The sequence below is a fragment of the Salmo salar genome, chromosome ssa15, assembly GCF_905237065.1.
Source record: "Salmo salar chromosome ssa15, Ssal_v3.1, whole genome shotgun sequence".
Taxonomy (NCBI): Eukaryota; Metazoa; Chordata; class Actinopteri; order Salmoniformes; family Salmonidae; genus Salmo; species Salmo salar.
In genome coordinates this window covers 20,190,668-20,208,240 of record NC_059456.1, presented here as the reverse complement: position 1 = coordinate 20,208,240, position 17,573 = coordinate 20,190,668, and the positions used below count along the sequence as shown (strand labels likewise).

At 46.8% G+C, this 17,573-nt stretch overlaps 1 protein-coding gene and 1 non-coding gene across 2 annotated transcripts in view; one reads left to right on the top strand and one right to left on the bottom strand.

Moving 5' to 3' along the window:
- Window positions 1-17,573, bottom strand: part of LOC106571038 (steroid hormone receptor ERR2) — a 166,373-nt gene that overhangs the window by 105,221 nt on the left and 43,579 nt on the right. The window contains exon 3 of the mRNA XM_045695538.1: window positions 14,407-14,523. Within this exon, the coding sequence (XP_045551494.1) occupies window positions 14,407-14,523 (117 nt within the window). The remainder of the gene's footprint in view (window positions 1-14,406; window positions 14,524-17,573) is intronic.
- Window positions 6,992-7,067, top strand: trnav-uac (transfer RNA valine (anticodon UAC)). Its single transcript has one exon. It is a non-coding gene; the product is annotated as a tRNA-Val (tRNA).

Sequence of the window (17,573 nt, the reverse complement as noted above, 5' to 3'; positions counted from 1 at the left end):
TGGAACATCCAGGTGCACTTTTGCAAACTTCAGATGTGCAGCAATGTTTTTTTTTGGAGAGCAGTGGCTTCTTCTGTGGTGTCCTCCCATGAACACCATTCTTTTTTAGTGTTTTACGTATCGTAGACTCGTCAACAGAGATGTTAGCATGTTCCAGAGATTTCTGTAAGTCTTTATCTGACACTGTAGGATTCTTCTTAACCTCATTGAGCATTCTGCGCTGTGCTCTTGCAGTCATCTTTGCAGGACGGCCACTCCTAGGGAGAGTAGCAATAGTGCTGAACTTTCTCCATTTATAGACAATTTGTCTTACCGTGGACTGATGAACATCAAGACTTTTAGAGATACTTTTGAAACCCTTTCCAGCTTTTATGCAAGTCAACAATTCTTAATTTTAGGTTTTCAGAGATCTCTTTTGTTCGAGGCATGGTTCACATCAGGCAATGCTTCTTGTGAATAGCAAACTCAAATTTTGTGAGTATTTTTTATAGGGCAAGGCCGAGGGCCTCAACATCATTGCTAGCATGGAGAAGAAGGGTTCCAGTAGCGGCAAGTGTTCCGCCAAGGAAATTGGCTCTCGCTGACTGCGGAGAGCTCTGAGCATCCCTCCCTTTCACCCCTCCTTCACACCATCCCTTCACCCAGCTTTGAGCCTTTCCTCCCTTGTTCCCTCCATGCAGCTCTAAGCATCAACCTCTCCTTACTTCCCCTTTATCTCTCCCCTCCCCCAGAATCAAAAATATTAGTCCTGACTCCAATTAGCTAGTCATTAGCCTAGGGGTTCACTTCCTTTTTCCAACTTACACTGTGAATGTTTAAATAATGCATTCAATATAGACAAGAAAAATACAATAATTTGTGTTATTAGTTGTTTTAGAGATTTTCTTTCCTCTTAAGGATCCGCCTCTTTTAAAAAAAATGTTTTGCCTGAAATGACATACCCAAATCTAACTGCTTGTAGCTCAGGACCTGAAGCAAGGTTATGCATATTCTTGGTACCATTTGAAAGGCAACACTTTGAAGTTTGTGGAAATGAATGTAGGAGAATATAACACATTAGATCTGGTAAAAGATAATACAAAGAAAAAAACATATTATTTTGTTTTTTTGTACCATCATCTTTGATATGCAAGAGAAAAGCCATAATGTTTTATTCCAGCCTAGCTGCAATTTAGATTTTGGCCACAAGATGGCAGCAGTGCATGTGCAAAGTTTTAGACTGATCCAATGAACCATTACATTTCTGTTCAAAATTGTGTATCACAACTGTCCCGTGGACGGGACACCGATCCTTAAGCACACAGTGTTTGTCTATTGTTGTGACTTAGATGAAGATCAGATCAAATTTGATGACCAATTTATGCAGAAATCCAGGTAATTTCAAAGGGTTCACAAACTTTTTTCTTGCCACTCTATAACAGATACATCTAGCCAGAGAAATAAGTAGTTAAGATGAGCCAGTGGGCGGCACAATACATGACATTGTCTTGACACAACCACCTATAGTATCTAGCCACTATATAATTACTGGAAAATAAGTGAGTGACTAGGCTATTCATACTGCCGGTTAAACACATACCTTTAGGACACGCTGATTACTGATTGTCATCACATTATCCTGGTGTCATGGATATCCGTCAGCTGAGGTCATTTGTCATGACACAAACAATATGAAGCTATTCAATCAACTGGAAAGCAGAGAAAAAAATACTCCTTCCTCCATTCTGACATATACTACAAGCACATGTCTCCTGGGTGTGTGTGTGTGTGTGTGTGTGTGTGTGTGTGTGTGTGTGTGTGTGTGTGTGTGTGTGTGTGTGTGTGTGCGTGCGTGCGTGTGTGTGTGAAAAATACCCATGTCTCCATTCTGACATAAACTACAAGCACAGAGAGCCGACCGGCTGGCACTAACGAGCGACGCCATACCTCCTTGCAAGTTATAATTAAATGACATGTTTTCCATTGAGTCCCGTGACCTTTTACCAGACTGAACTCCAGTGAGCAAGACTCGCTCCTCTCACAGACCAGTCAGGCTCTCTAGACCAGCGACTAGAGGTGAGTTTAACAAGGCTTTCCGTTTTGCTGCGAACATGTTGCCCAGTGACAGTTTCATGTTGGATGATTTGAATGAACATTCCAAACAGCTGGTTTTGGTAAGGATCGCTGTGTCATTTCAGATAATCACACTGTAAATTACTTTGCTTTTCCCTACACGCTTAGAACAAAAAAGGTGCTATCTACAATCAAGTAGGGTTCTTCGGCTGTCCCCATAGGAGAACCCTTTGAAGAATCCTTTTTGGATCCCTTTCCACAGAGGGTTCTACGTAGAACCCAAAAGAGTTCTCCTTATGGCGACAGCCGAAGAACCCAATAGGAAGCCCTTTTTGTAAGAGTACCGTATCTAATAAAAACACTACCAAGTCACATTATTAATTTGTTGCAGCAGTTTAGACCCCAAACAGACACTTAGGTTTTGTCAGGAACACTACCTACTCAGACTGTTCGCTAATGTTTGCGAATGTTTAGCGCTAACACAAAACAAATGGTCGCTAACGTTCACAAACTACTTCCCTTGTTGAACACACCTCAGGGCTGGCAGCGTTCTGTTTGGCCCACTAGAGAAGTAGCAGCCTGATTGGCTAAGAAACACGGCAATGTCCTCCATTTTCCATCTTCCAGCTTCCGCAATGATTTTGCCTTCACGCATAACACACACACGCACACACGCACACACAGACACACACACACAGTGTAAACCTGACCTTGCATTAAGGAGCCTTTCGCAGGAGATGCAGGCAGCTCTCGCCTCCTCGTCAATTGATGCCTAAATTTAGATGACGTTTTATAACAGAGGATAGACAGTAGTGGTGTGTGTGTGTGTGTGTGTGTGTGTGTGTGTGTGTGTGTGTGTGTGTGTGTGTGTGTGTGTGTGTGTGTGTGAGTATGTGTGTGTGTGTGTGTGTGTGTGTGTGTGTTTGTATGTGTGTGTGTGTGCAGGGAAGTGAGTAGGGACTCGGGGCCGAACATAGAGGTCGTTGAACCCCTTTCCCACACACCCCATCTCCTCCCTTCTTCACTTGATGGGCTTTATTCAAACCAACCAGCAACTAGGTTCCCCAGAATGCATTGCTGTGTCACCTCTAGTGGGATGGTGAGGCTGGTTAGAGGTCAGTACTAGGGAGGGGTGCTGGACTCCTGTCACCTCTAGTGAAGTGGAGAGGCTGGTTAGAGATCAGTACTAGTGAGGGGTGCTGGACTCCTGTCACCTCTAGTGAAGTGGAGAGGCTGGTTAGAGGTCAGTACTAGGGAGGGGTGCTGGACTCCTGTCACCTCTAGTGAAGTGGAGAGGCTGGTTAGAGGTCAGTACTAGGGAGGGGTGCTGGACTCCTGTCACCTCTAGTGAAGTGGAGAGGCTGGTTAGAGGTCAGTACTAGGGAGGGGTGCTGGACTCCTGTCACCAGCGGGCTGGCAGGAGAGTGTTTAATGGTATGTACCAGGGCCAGGGGGCTGGTGCCAGACCATTGGCTGCCAACGGGCCACCGGTAGATTGACCCAGGCACCTGCCCCTTCATAAATCAGACACCCTGCTTAGCTTAGAGCTCAGGCTTATACCAGCCTCCTGGTGGAAATATTAAATACATTCAGAAACATTCATATCTGCTCTCATAGTTATCTCAGTACCTCGAAGGAGGTGTGGTATTTAGCGCCGATATTTTGTCACAGGGTTATTAACAGGGCTGTGGGTTGTGATACACGTTATATAACGCGTAGAAGGGTTTATTATGATAAGCCGCAGATGGAAAATAGTGTCAGAAATCATTTGATAACAAGGTTCAGTTACATTCAACATGAATGTATGAGAGAATCTGTGTAGAGGACGAGAATCTATGTAGAGGATGAGAATCTGTGTAGAGGATGAGAATCTATGTAGAGGATGAGGATCTATGTAGAGGACGAGGATCTATGTAATAATAATCATGTATATAAATGTATATATAAATTCAGAAATGCTCCCACACAATATTACATTATACAATAACACAGTTCTTGTATATTTTCTGTTTAATTAATTAATTTGATAAATACTTTGTAATTTGTTTGTGTGAAACTGAAACATCCCTTTCCCTATATCCTTTTACACTACATGACCAAAAGGACATCTGCTCGTCAAACATCTCATTCCAAAAATCAAGGACATTAATATGGAGTTGGTCCCCCCCCCTTGCTGCTATAACAGCCTCCACTCTTCTGGGAAGTCTTTCCACTAGATGTTGGAACATTGCTGTGGGGATTTGCTTCCATTCAGCCATAAAAGCGTTAGTGAAGTCAGGCACTGATGTTGGGCGATTAGGCCTGGCTCGCAGTCTGTGTTCTAATTCATCCCAAATGTGTTCAATTTGTGCACGGACCTCGCATTGTGCACGGGGGCATTGTCATGCTGAAACAGTTCGCTCTCCCCAAACTGTTGCCACAAAGTTGGAAACACAGAATCATCTAGAATGTCATTGTATGCTGTAGTGTTAAGATTTACCTTCACTGGAACTAAGGGGCCTGAACCATGAAAAACTGCCCCAGACCATTATTCCTCTTCCACCAAACTTTACAGTTGGCACTATGCATTCGGGCAGGTAACGTTCTCCTGGCATCCGCCAAACCCAGATTTGTTTGTCGGACTGCCAGATGGTAAAGCGTGATTCATCACATCCAGAGAACGTGTTTCCACTTCTACAGAGTCCAATGGCAACGAGCTTTACACCACTCGCCGACGCTTGGATTTGCGCATGGTGATCTTAGGCTTGTGTGTGGCTGTTCGGCCATGGACACCGTTTCATGAAGCTCCCGACGAACAGTTCTTGTGCTGACGTTGCTTCCAGAGGCGGTTTGGAACTTGGTAGTGAGTGTTGCGACCGAGGACAAACGATTTTTACGAGCTTCAGCACTCAGCGGTCCCATTCTGTGAGCTTGTGTGGCCTACCATTTTGCGGCTGAGCCGTTGTTGCTCCTAGACGTTTCCACTTCACAATAACAGCACTTACAGTTGACCGGGGGCAGCTCTAGCAGGGCAGAAATTTGACGAACTGACTTGTTGGAAAGATGGCATCCTATGAAGGTGCCACGTTGAAAGTCACTGAGCTTTTCAGTGAGGCCATTCTAGTGCCAATGTTTGTTTATGGAGATTTTCATGGCTCCACAAATCCACTCATTTGAAGGGGTGTCCACATACTTTTGTATATGTAGTGTATGTATCAATTTAACCTTTATTTTTATTATTATTATTATTATTATTATTATTGTAAATATAGTGTATCTCCAATGGCAAGACACTCTCAGTACGTGCATTTCACATTGTGATCAGGTCTTGACCTTGATCACGTTGCCACCCTGCTCTGTGTGTGATTGCAACAGTAAACTTAGGGAAACCTCTAGATTCCCTCCCTGACACCACGATCAAAGCCTGAAGTCTGAGAGGGTTGTGCCGCCATTCCATGTAGTGATGTCCTCTTCCTGTTTTAATTGTAACGCTGTCATTTTCAGAGACCCACCTGCTGCCAACCGCAGTGCTCCGCACGCACCTCTCAATCTCTCTCTCTCTCTCTCTCTCTGCTGTGTCCCAAATGGCATCCTATCCCCCCCCTGTATAGTGAACTACTATGACCAGGGGGCTCTCGTCAAAAGTGGTGCATTATACATGGAATAGGGTGCCATTTGTGACAAATCATCTCTCACCCGCTGGCAGTGGTGTTACAGTATCAGAATATCTAGTGAGAGGCTGTTTGCTGGAGCAGGATGGCAGAGTCAGATTCCCTTCACACTCTGATTGTCTGCATCAAGGGCTTAGGCTGGTCCACGACAGACAATACCTGCTGATTCTCCCCTTCAGCGCAAAATAATAGGTTGAGCTTTATTTCTGAAGCAACTTTTTGTTTGTTTTTGTCCGGGTGTCAAAACTACGGGCGGGGCGACACTTTCCGTTGGGACGGATGAATGGAGACATCAGACTAGTGAGAGAAAAAACAAGGAGGGAGGATGTATGAATGAATGGACACTGGTTCGGTTATACATAGGGGTGGTTACGACAGAACAATGGCAGACCTGTGGTAGTTATGCCTAGTTGTTTGTTGTTGTTGATAGACACACACAGCTATGTTGATAAATGTGAGTTATAGGCCTACTGACGAACAGCTACCAGGAACCTGACACACGATCTGGCTCCACATAACTACACAGTCTGTCTGTCGGCTTGTCGGCTGCTTCCATGACATAGTTTCATACGGAAAGGGAAAGCGTTGACAGTGGTGTATAATTACGGTGTCTGTGATAGGGTATATTGTGTGTCCTAATCCCTATATATATATATACATATATATATATATTTGTATTTATTAGGGGTTCCCATTAGCTGTTGCCAAGGCAGCAGCTACTCTTCCTGGGGTCCGGCAAAATTAAGGCAGTTTATACATTTTTAAAAACATCACAATACATTCACAGATTTCACAACACACTGTGTGCCCTCAGGCCCTTACTCCACCACTACCACATATCTACAGTACTAAATCCATGTGTACGTGTGTGTATAGTGTGTATGTTATCATGTGTGTCAGAGTGCATGCACGCACGCACGGGGCGTCAGGTAGCCTAGTGGTTCGAGCGTTGGACTACTAACCACAAGGTTGCAAGATCGAATCCCTGAACAAGGCAGTTAACCCACTGTTCCCCGGTAGGCTGTCATTGAAAATAAGAATTTGTTCTTAACTGATTTGCCTAGTTAAATAAAGGTCAAATAAAAAAAATTGCTTATGTTTGTGTTTCTTCACAGTCCATGCTGTTCCATATAGTGCACAACTTTTGACCAGCGCCCATATCTGGAATGTAAAAGCAGTGCACTATATAGGGGATAGGGTACCACTTCACACAACTGAATGAATCCCTATCAGAATCTATCTAGACCAATCCATTGAAAATCAAGCACCCAAATGAAATGCGTTTATTTGGTCCCGTGTGGCTCAGTTGGTAGAGCATGGTGTTTACAACGCCAGGGTTGTGGGTTCAATTCCCACGGGGGACCAGTATGGAAAAAAACATTTATGAAACGTATGCATTCACTACTGTAAGTCGCTCTGGATAAGAGTGTCTGCTAAATTACTAAAATGTAAATATACTGTACACTGCATGTCCACATACTTTAATGGGCCAACTTATATCTCTGTTCCAACCTGTCTACGTATTTGTAAACCTTTACTTGTAAATTCAGAACCTCTCCAGGGGAACTGTAACAGGAAAGGAACATTAACACAAACAGGAAGTGACTTGGGATGTTCGGGAAAACATTTTAATGGATCAATACGCTTGGAGAGAGCCAATAGAGAGAGACAGAGAGGAGTGAGAAAGGTGAGAGAGAAGACAGAGAGGAGAGAGGAGAGAGATAGAGGGGGAGAAAGAGAGAGAGAGGAGAGAGAGAGAAGAGAGAGAGAAGAGAGAGAGGAGAGAGAGAAAATACAAACCTTCCAACCCAAAAGGCCTGTGGTATTGATGGTATGCTAAATGAAATGATAAAATATACAGACCACAAATTGCAATTGGCTATACTTAAACTTTTTAACATTATCCTCAGCTCTGGCATCTTCCCCAATATTTGTAACCAAGGACTGATCACCTCAATCCGCAAAAGAGAAGACAAGTTCGACCCCAATAACTACTGTTGGATATGCGTCAACATCAACCATGGGAAAATCCTCTATGTTATCATTAACAGCAGACTCGTACATTTCCTCAGTGAAAACAATGTACTGAGCAAATGTCCAATTGGCATTTTACCAAATTACCATACGACAGACCACGTATTCACCCTGCACACCCTAACTGACAAACAAACAAACCAAAACAAAGGAAATGTCTTCTCATGCTTTGTTGATATCAAAAAAGGTTTAGTCTCAATTTGGCATGAGGGTCGGCTATACAAATTGATGGAAAGTGGTGTTGTGGGAAAAACATACGACATTATAAAATCTACTTACACAAACAACAAGTGTGCGGTGAACTTCTCTAGGGTAGGGGGCAGTATTTTGACGTCCGGATGAAAGGCGTGCCCGTAGTAAACTGCCTGCTACTCAGGCTCAGAAGGTAGGATATGCATATTATTAGTAGATTTGGATAAAAAAACACTCTGAAGTTTCTAAAACTGTTTCAATGATGTCTGTGAGTATAACATAACTCATATGGCAGGAAAAAAACGGAGAAAAATCCAACCAGGAAGTGTGGAAATCTGAGGTGTTGATGTGCTCATTCACTGGGAGGCAAAACATTTCTGAACATTACACGCCAATGTAAAATGGGGTTTTTGGATATAAATATGAACTTTATCGAGCAAAACATACATGTATTGTGTAACATGAAGTCCTATGAGTGCCATCTGATGAAGATCATCAAAGGTTAGTGATTAATTTTAGCTGTATTTCTGGTTTTTGTGACGCCTCTCCTTGCTTGGAAAATGACTGTGTGGTTTTTCTTGTCTCGGCGATGTCCTAACATAATCTAATGTTATGCTTTCGCCGTAAAGCCTTTTTGAAATCGGACAATGTGGTTGAATTAACGAGAAGTGTATCTTTAAAATGGGATATAATAGTTGTATGTTTGAGAAATTTGAATTATGAGATTTTTGTTGTTTTGAATTTGCCGCCCTGGTATTTCACTGGCTGTTGAATAGTGTCCCACATACCCCAGACAGGTTAAAATTGGCAAAAAACACATATTTCTTTCCACAAAGCCGTGGGACTCTTCAACACATATATCAACGAATTGGCGAGGCCACTAGAACAGTCTGCAGCACCCTACTAAAATCTGAGGTCAAATGTCTGCTGTTTGCTGATGGTCTGGTGCTTCTGTCCCCAACCAAGGAGGGCCTACAGCAGCACCTCGATCTTCTGCCCAGATTCTGTCAGACCTGGTGTTCCAAAAAGCGTCCAGTTGCCAGGACCACAAATACAAATTCCATCTAGACACCATTGCCCTAGAGCAGACAAAAAAATATACGCACCTCGGCCTAAACATCAGCGCCACAGGTAACTTCCACAAAGCTGTGAAGGATGTGAGAGACAAGGCAAAAACTACTTGAATCAGTTATAGAACCCATTGCCCTTTATGGTTGTGAGGTCTGGGGTCCGCTCACCAACCAAGAATTCACAGAATGGGACAAACACCAAATTGAGACTCTGCATGCAGAATTCTGCAAAAAATATCCTCTGTGTACAACGTAAATCACCAAATAATACATGCAGAGCAGAATTAGGGTGATACCCACTAATTATCAAAATCCAGAAAACACAATTAAATTCTACAACCATCTAAAAGGAAGCGAATCCCAAACCTTCCATTACAAAACCATCACCTACAGAGAAATGAACCTCGAGAAGAGCCCTCTAAGCATGCTGGTCCTGGGGCTCTGTTCACAAACACAAACAGACCCCACAGAGCCCCAGGACAGCAACACAATTAGACTCAACCAAATCATGAGAAAACAAAAAGATCATTTCTTGACACATTGGAAAGAATTAACAAAAAAACTGAGCAAACTAGAATGCTTTTTTGCCCTAAACAGAGAGTACAGAGTGGCAGAATACCTGACCACTGTGACTGACCCAAACTTAAGGAAAGCTTTGACTATGGACAGACTCAGTGAGCATAGCCTTGCTATTGAGAAAGGCCACCGTAGGCAGACTTGGCTCTCAAGAGAAGACAGGCTATGTGCACACTGCCAACAAAATGAGGTGGAAACTGAGATGCAGTGCCAAATGTATGACCATATTTTTTGACCTGACGAAGATCCGTTCCGGATGGAAACGTTGTCAATAAACGGTTGAATTGGGAGCTTTAACAGTGTGCAGAGCCCTTCTTGTTCTCTACCACCAAGACACATCCATCTGTCAGAACCTTGTTCTGATTGCACAGACCCACAAAGAATAAAAAATATATATATATTCAAATGTTGATAAATTCCAATATCTATTGAGGTGAAGTACCACAGTGTGCCATCACAGCAACAAGATATCTGACCAGTTGCCACAAGAAAAGAGCAATCAGTGAAGAACAAAAACCATTGTTAATACAACCCATATTTAGATTTATTTTCCCTTTTGTACTTTAACTACATGCACATCGTTACAACACTGTATATAGCCATTATATGACATTTGAAATATCTATATTCCTTTCTAATGTTTACTGTTCATTTTTTATTGTTTATTTCACTTTTGTTTATTATCTATTTCACTTGCTTTAGCGATGTAAACATATGTTTCCCATGCCAATAAAGCCCCTTTGAATTGAATTGAGAGAGAGACGGGGTCCTGAGGAGAAAGGTCTCATGGGGAATACTGTCACACATTTCCTCTGTCCCTCAGTCAGACTGTATAGAGGTAGGGAGGGATGGACCTCCTCAGCAGAACAGATAGCCTGCCGGGCCGTGCTGGGCCTAGAGAGGCTGTAAAGAGGTAGGGAGGGATGGACCTCCTCAGCAGAACAGATAGCCTGCCGGGCCGTGCTGGGCCTAGAGAGGCAGTATAGAGGTAGGGAGGGATGGATCTCCTCAGCAGAACAGATAGCCCCGGGCCGTGCTGGGCCTAGAGAGGCAGTATAGAGGTAGGGAGGGATGGACCTCCTCAGCAGAACAGATATCCACAGCCGTGCTGGGCCTAGAGAGGCTGTATAGAGGTAGGGAGGGATGGATATCCTCAGCAGAACAGATAGCCTGCCGGGCCGTGCTGGGCCTAGAGAGGCTGTATAGAGGTAGGGAGGGATGGGCCTCCTCAGCAGAACAGATAGCCCCGGGCCGTGCTGGGCCTAGAGAGGCTGTATAGAGGTAGGGAGGGATGGACCTCCTCAGCAGAACAGATTGCCTGCCGGGCCGTGCTGGGCCTAGAGAGGCTGTATAGAGGTATGGAGGGATGGACCTCCTCAGCAGAACAGATAGCCTGCCGGGCCGTGCTGGGCCTAGAGAGGCAGTATAGAGGTAGGGAGGGATGGACCTCCTCAGCAGAACAGATAGCCTGCCGGGCCGTGCTGGGCCTAGAGAGGCTGTATAGAGGTAGGGAGGGATGGACCTCCTCAGCAGAACAGATAGCCTGCCGGGCCGTGCTGGGCCTAGAGAGGCTGTATAGAGGTAGGGAGGGATGGATCTCCTCAGCAGAACAGATAGCCCCGGGCCGTGCTGGGCCTAGAGAGGCTGTATAGAGGTAGGGGAGGGATGGACCTCCTCAGCAGAACAGATATCCCCGGGCCGTGCTGGGCCTAGAGAGGCTGTATAGCGGTAGGGGAGGGATGGACCTCCTCAGCAGAACAGATAGCCTGCTGGGCCGTGCTGGGCCTAGAGAGGCTGTAAAGAGGTAGGGAGGGATGGATCTCCTCAGCAGAACAGATAGCCTGCTGGGCCGTGCTGGGCCTAGAGAGGCTGTATAGAGGTAGGGAGGGATGGACCTCCTCAGCAGAACAGATAGCCCCGGGCCGTGCTGGGCCTAGAGAGGCAGTATAGAGGTAGGGAGGGATGGACCTCCTCAGCAGAACAGATAGCCTGCCGGGCCGTGCTGGGCCTAGAGAGGCTGTATAGAGGTAGGGAGGGATGGATCTCCTCAGCAGAACAGATATCCCCAGCCGTGCTGGGCCTAGAGAGGCTGTATAGAGGTAGGGAGGGATGGACCTCCTCAGCAGAACAGATAGCCTGCCGGGCCGTGCTGGGCCTAGAGAGGCTGTATAGAGGTAGGGAGGGATGGATCTCCTCAGCAGAACAGATAGCCTGCCCTGGCCGTACTGGGCCTAGAGAGGCTGTATAGAGGTAGGGAGGGATGGGCCTCCTCAGCAGAACAGATAGCCCCGGGCCGTGCTGGGCCTAGAGCGGCTGTATAGAGGTAGGGAGGGATGGACCTCCTCAGCAGAACAGATAGCCCCGGGCCGTGCTGGGCCTAGAGAGGCTGTATAGAGGTAGGGAGGGATGGATCTCCTCAGCAGAACAGATATCCCCAGCCGTGCTGGGCCTAGAGAGGCTGTATAGAGGTAGGGAGGGATGGATCTCCTCAGCAGAACAGATAGCCCCGGGCCGTGCTGGGCCTAGAGAGGCTGTATAGAGGTAGGGAGGGATGGACCTCCTCAGCAGAACAGATAGCCTGCCGGGCCGTGCTGGGCCTAGAGAGGCTGTATAGAGGTAGGGGAGGGATGGACCTCCTCAGCAGAACAGATAGCCCCGGGCCGTGCTGGGCCTAGAGAGGCTGTATAGAGGTAGGGAGGGATGGGCCTCCTCAGCAGAACAGATAGCCCTGGGCCGTGCTGGGCCTAGAGAGGCTGTATAGAGGTAGGGAGGGATGGATCTCCTCAGCAGAACAGATAGCCCCGGGCCGTGCTGGGCCTAGAGAGGCTGTATAGAGGTACGGAGGGATGGACCTCCTCAGCAGAACAGATAGCCTGCCGGGCCGTGCTGGGCCTAGAGAGGCAGTATAGAGGTAGGGAGGGATGGACCTCCTCAGCAGAACAGATAGCCTGCCGGGCCGTGCTGGGCCTAGAGAGGCTGTATAGAGGTAGGGGAGGGATGGACCTCCTCAGCAGAACAGATAGCCTGCCGGGCCGTGCTGGGCCTAGAGAGGCTGTATAGAGGTAGGGAGGGATGGATCTCCTCAGCAGAACAGATAGCCCCGGGCCGTGCTGGGCCTAGAGAGGCTGTATAGAGGTAGGGAGGGATGGACCTCCTCAGCAGAACAGATATCCCCGGGCCGTGCTGGGCCTAGAGAGGCTGTATAGCGGTAGGGAGGGATGGACCTCCTCAGCAGAACAGATAGCCTGCTGGGCCGTGCTGGGCCTAGAGAGGCTGTATAGAGGTAGGGAGGGATGGATCTCCTCAGCAGAACAGATAGCCTGCTGGGCCGTGCTGGGCCTAGAGAGGCTGTATAGAGGTAGGGAGGGATGGACCTCCTCAGCAGAACAGATAGCCCCGGGCCGTGCTGGGCCTAGAGAGGCAGTATAGAGGTAGGGAGGGATGGACCTCCTCAGCAGAACAGATAGCCTGCCGGGCCGTGCTGGGCCTAGAGAGGCTGTATAGAGGTAGGGAGGGATGGATCTCCTCAGCAGAACAGATATCCCCAGCCGTGCTGGGCCTAGAGAGGCTGTATAGAGGTAGGGAGGGATGGACCTCCTCAGCAGAACAGATAGCCTGCCGGGCCGTGCTGGGCCTAGAGAGGCTGTATAGAGGTAGGGAGGGATGGATCTCCTCAGCAGAACAGATAGCCTGCCCTGGCCGTACTGGGCCTAGAGAGGCTGTATAGAGGTAGGGAGGGATGGGCCTCCTCAGCAGAACAGATAGCCCCGGGCCGTGCTGGGCCTAGAGCGGCTGTATAGAGGTAGGGAGGGATGGACCTCCTCAGCAGAACAGATAGCCCCGGGCCGTGCTGGGCCTAGAGAGGCTGTATAGAGGTAGGGAGGGATGGATCTCCTCAGCAGAACAGATATCCCCAGCCGTGCTGGGCCTAGAGAGGCTGTATAGAGGTAGGGAGGGATGGATCTCCTCAGCAGAACAGATAGCCCCGGGCCGTGCTGGGCCTAGAGAGGCTGTATAGAGGTAGGGAGGGATGGACCTCCTCAGCAGAACAGATAGCCTGCCGGGCCGTGCTGGGCCTAGAGAGGCTGTATAGAGGTAGGGAGGGATGGACCTCCTCAGCAGAACAGATAGCCCCGGGCCGTGCTGGGCCTAGAGAGGCTGTATAGAGGTAGGGAGGGATGGGCCTCCTCAGCAGAACAGATAGCCCTGGGCCGTGCTGGGCCTAGAGAGGCTGTATAGAGGTAGGGAGGGATGGATCTCCTCAGCAGAACAGATAGCCCCGGGCCGTGCTGGGCCTAGAGAGGCTGTATAGAGGTAGGGAGGGATGGACCTCCTCAGCAGAACAGATAGCCTGCCGGGCCGTGCTGGGCCTAGAGAGGCTGTATAGAGGTAGGGAGGGATGGATCTCCTCAGCAGAACAGATAGCCTGCACCGGCCTAGAGAGCCGGGTGGCAGGCTAAGAGATGATGTCATCGGTATCTCACTAGCTGCAGCTAGCCTTCCTATAATACCCTTTTGGAACTTCTGAAAATATCATCCCGTTCGTATACAGGGAATACTTTGGACAACAACCCTTTGACTGACCAAACAACTGAAAAAAGGATGGACAGACAGCAATAGAAAGCGAAAGAAGCAGAGAGAGAGACAGAGACAGAGAGAGACAGAGAAAGAGAGAGACAGAGACAGAGACAGAAACAGAGAGAGAAAGAGACAGAAAGAGACAGAAAGAGACAGAGAGATAGAGAGACAGAGAGATAGAAAGACAGAGAGATACAGAGACAGAGAGAGACAGAGACCGAGAGAGACAAATGGTTAGAGGGATGTGGACTCACCCTCCTTGAGCATGCCCACTTTGAGACACTTCATGAAGCGACAGGCCTGGCAGGACTTGCGTCTCCTCTTGGTGATTTGACAGTCGTTAGTGGCTGGACAGCTGTACTCTATGTTCCCTGGGGAGAGAGTAGAGAAGACCATGGGTTAGTGGCTGGACAGCTGTACTCTATGTTCCCTGGGGAGAGAGTAGAGAAGACCATGGGTTAGTGGCTGGACAGCTGTACTCTATGTTCCCTGGGGAGAGAGTAGAGAAGACCATGGGTTAGTGACTGGACAGCTGTACTCTATGTTCCCTGGGGAGAGAGTAGAGAAGACCATGGGTTAGTGACTGGACAGCTGTACTCTATGTTCCCTGGGGAGAGAGTAGAGAAGACCATGGGTTAGTGACTGGACAGCTGTACTCTATGTTCCCTGGGGAGAGAGTAGAGAAGACCATGGGTTAGTGACTGGACAGCTGTACTCTATGTTCCCTGGGGAGAGAGTAGAGAAGACCATGGGTTAGTGACTGGACAGCTGTACTCTATGTTCCCTGGGGAGAGAGTAGAGAAGACCATGAAGACCACTCAAGAGATCATTCTGTTTTTCTTAACTTTTGTTATCTATAATGATACATTTTCAAAACATTACCAAATATTATGTATTTGATCCCTTCATACCCCGCTGCATTAGTCCCTGACATATTCTGTTATTTTAATTTAGATCTTAATTTCATTCATATCTATCTTGATTTCATATTTGCATAGAAACGTTTTGTGTTTGATCTTTTTCACCTTGTATTATTTTATTAGTTAAGCAATGCATCCCGTTTAAGCAACGTGCTCTATAAATAAAGTTTAATGGAATTCGATTTGACATCACAATGAATAATAGAGCGAACTATTTAACGTAAATGGAAGTAAAGTTTCAAATTGAATGTAATCAAACTCAGGCTTCCTCTATGACGATATCGCTTTCCATTACAATAGTAGCAGTTGATGATCTCTCTTTCCATTACAATAGTAGCAGTTGATGATTCTTGAATAGCAGCAGTTGATGATCTCTCTTTCCGTTGCAATAGCAGCAGTTGATGATCTCTCTTTCCATTACAATAGTAGCAGTTGATGATCTCTCTTTCCGTTGCAATAGCAGCAGTTGATGATCTCTCTTTCCATTACAATAGTAGCAATTAATGATCTCTCTTTCCATTACAATAGTAGCCGTTGATGATCTCTCTTTCCATTACAATAGTAGCAGTTGATTATCTCTCTTTCCGTTGCAATAGTAGCAGTTGATGATCTCTCTTTCCATTACAATAGTAGCAGTTGATGATCTCTCTTTCCATTACAATAGTAGCAGTTGATGATCTCTCTTTCCGTTGCAATAGTAGCAGTTGGTGATCTCTCTTTCTGTTGCAATAGTAGCAGTTGATGATCTCTCTTTCCATTACAATAGTAGCAGTTGGTGATCTCTCTTTCCGTTGCAATAGTAGCAGTTGATGATCTCTCTTTCCATTACAATAGTAGCAGTTGATGATCTCTCTTTCCATTACAATAGTAGCAGTTGATTATCTCTCTTTCCGTTGCAATAGTAGCAGTTGATGATCTCTCTTCCCATTATAATAGTAGCAGTTGATGATCTCTCTTTCCATTACAATAGTAGCAGTTGATGATCTCTCTTTCCGTTGCAATAGTAGCAGTTGGTGATCTCTCTTTCTGTTGCAATAGTAGCAGTTGATGATCTCTCTTTCCATTACAATAGTAGCAGTTGGTGATCTCTCTTTCCGTTGCAATAGTAGCAGTTGATGATCTCTCTTTCCATTACAATAGTAGCAGTTGGTGATCTCTCTTTCCGTTGCAATAGTAGCAGTTGATGATCTCTCTTTCCATTACAATAGTAGCAGTTGATGATCTCTCTTTCCATTACAATAGTAGCAGTTGATGATCTCTCTTTCCATTACAATAGTAGCAGTTGCCTACAAAACAAACTGAGTACATGCTGTAGATTTCAGGCAGCTGCTATTTCAAGAAAAGTAATTCCATCCTCAACTCAAACCCCCTCTATATTAAAGACCCAGACCCAGACCAGACCAGACCCAGACCAGACCCAGACCCAGACCAGACCCAGACCAGACCCAGACCCAGACCAGACCCAGACCAGACCCAGACCCAGACCAGACCTAGACCAGACCCAGACCAGACCCAGACCAAACCCAGACCAGACCAGAACCAGACCAGACCAAACCCAGACCAGACCCAGACCAGACCAGACCAGACCAGACCCAGACCCAGACCAGACCCAGACCCAGACCAGACCCAGACCCAGACCCAGACCAGACCTAGACCAGACCCAGACCAGACCCAGACCAAACCCAGACCAGACCAGAACCAGACCAGACCAAACCCAGACCAGACCAGAACCAGACCCAGACCCAGACCAGACCAGACCAGACCAGACCCAGACCCAGACCAGACCCAGACCCAGACCCAGACCAGACCCAGACCAGAACCAGACCAGACCAAACCCAGACCAGACCAGAACCAGACCAGACCCAGACCCAGACCAGGACCAGACCCAGACCAGACCTATTGTTATTGTTGCCAGTCTGAAGGGCCCGTCTGTATCCTGTCATGTAGCAAAGCCGCTCGATGCATTATTCAAGTCCGTCTCTCTCTGCAGTTTCATTGGAGATTAATTCCACTGCATTATAATTATGCACCCTCCCTAAACATCCAGGAGACCAGACGTATCCGCGGTAACAGAAGGTTGAGGCCTGTTGTTTACTTCCTTTGTGTGCATTCAGAGATCCAGTTGAAGGATGAATATGTACTCTGTGGAAAAAACATGACCTCTATTCAGACAGAAATAGTCAATGACAAAACTCTCATCAAAGACCAGGAATAATCCCTTTTGATTAAATGTTTTTAAATGACATTCTGTAACACTAAAGATGCATTAATGACAGCTAAAAACAGCCAGCTAGGTGCTGTGTGTGTGTGTGTGTGTGTGTGTGTGTGTGTGTGTGTGTGTGTGTGTGTGTGTGTGTGTGTGTGTGTGTGTGTGTGTGTGTGTGTGTGTGTGTGTGTGTGTGTGTGTGTGTGTGTGTGTGTGTGTGTGTGTGTGTGTGTGGTGCAGGTCTGCTGGTGCCTCCCAGGTCTGGTGGAGGAGAAGGTCCAACATTCCTCAGGAT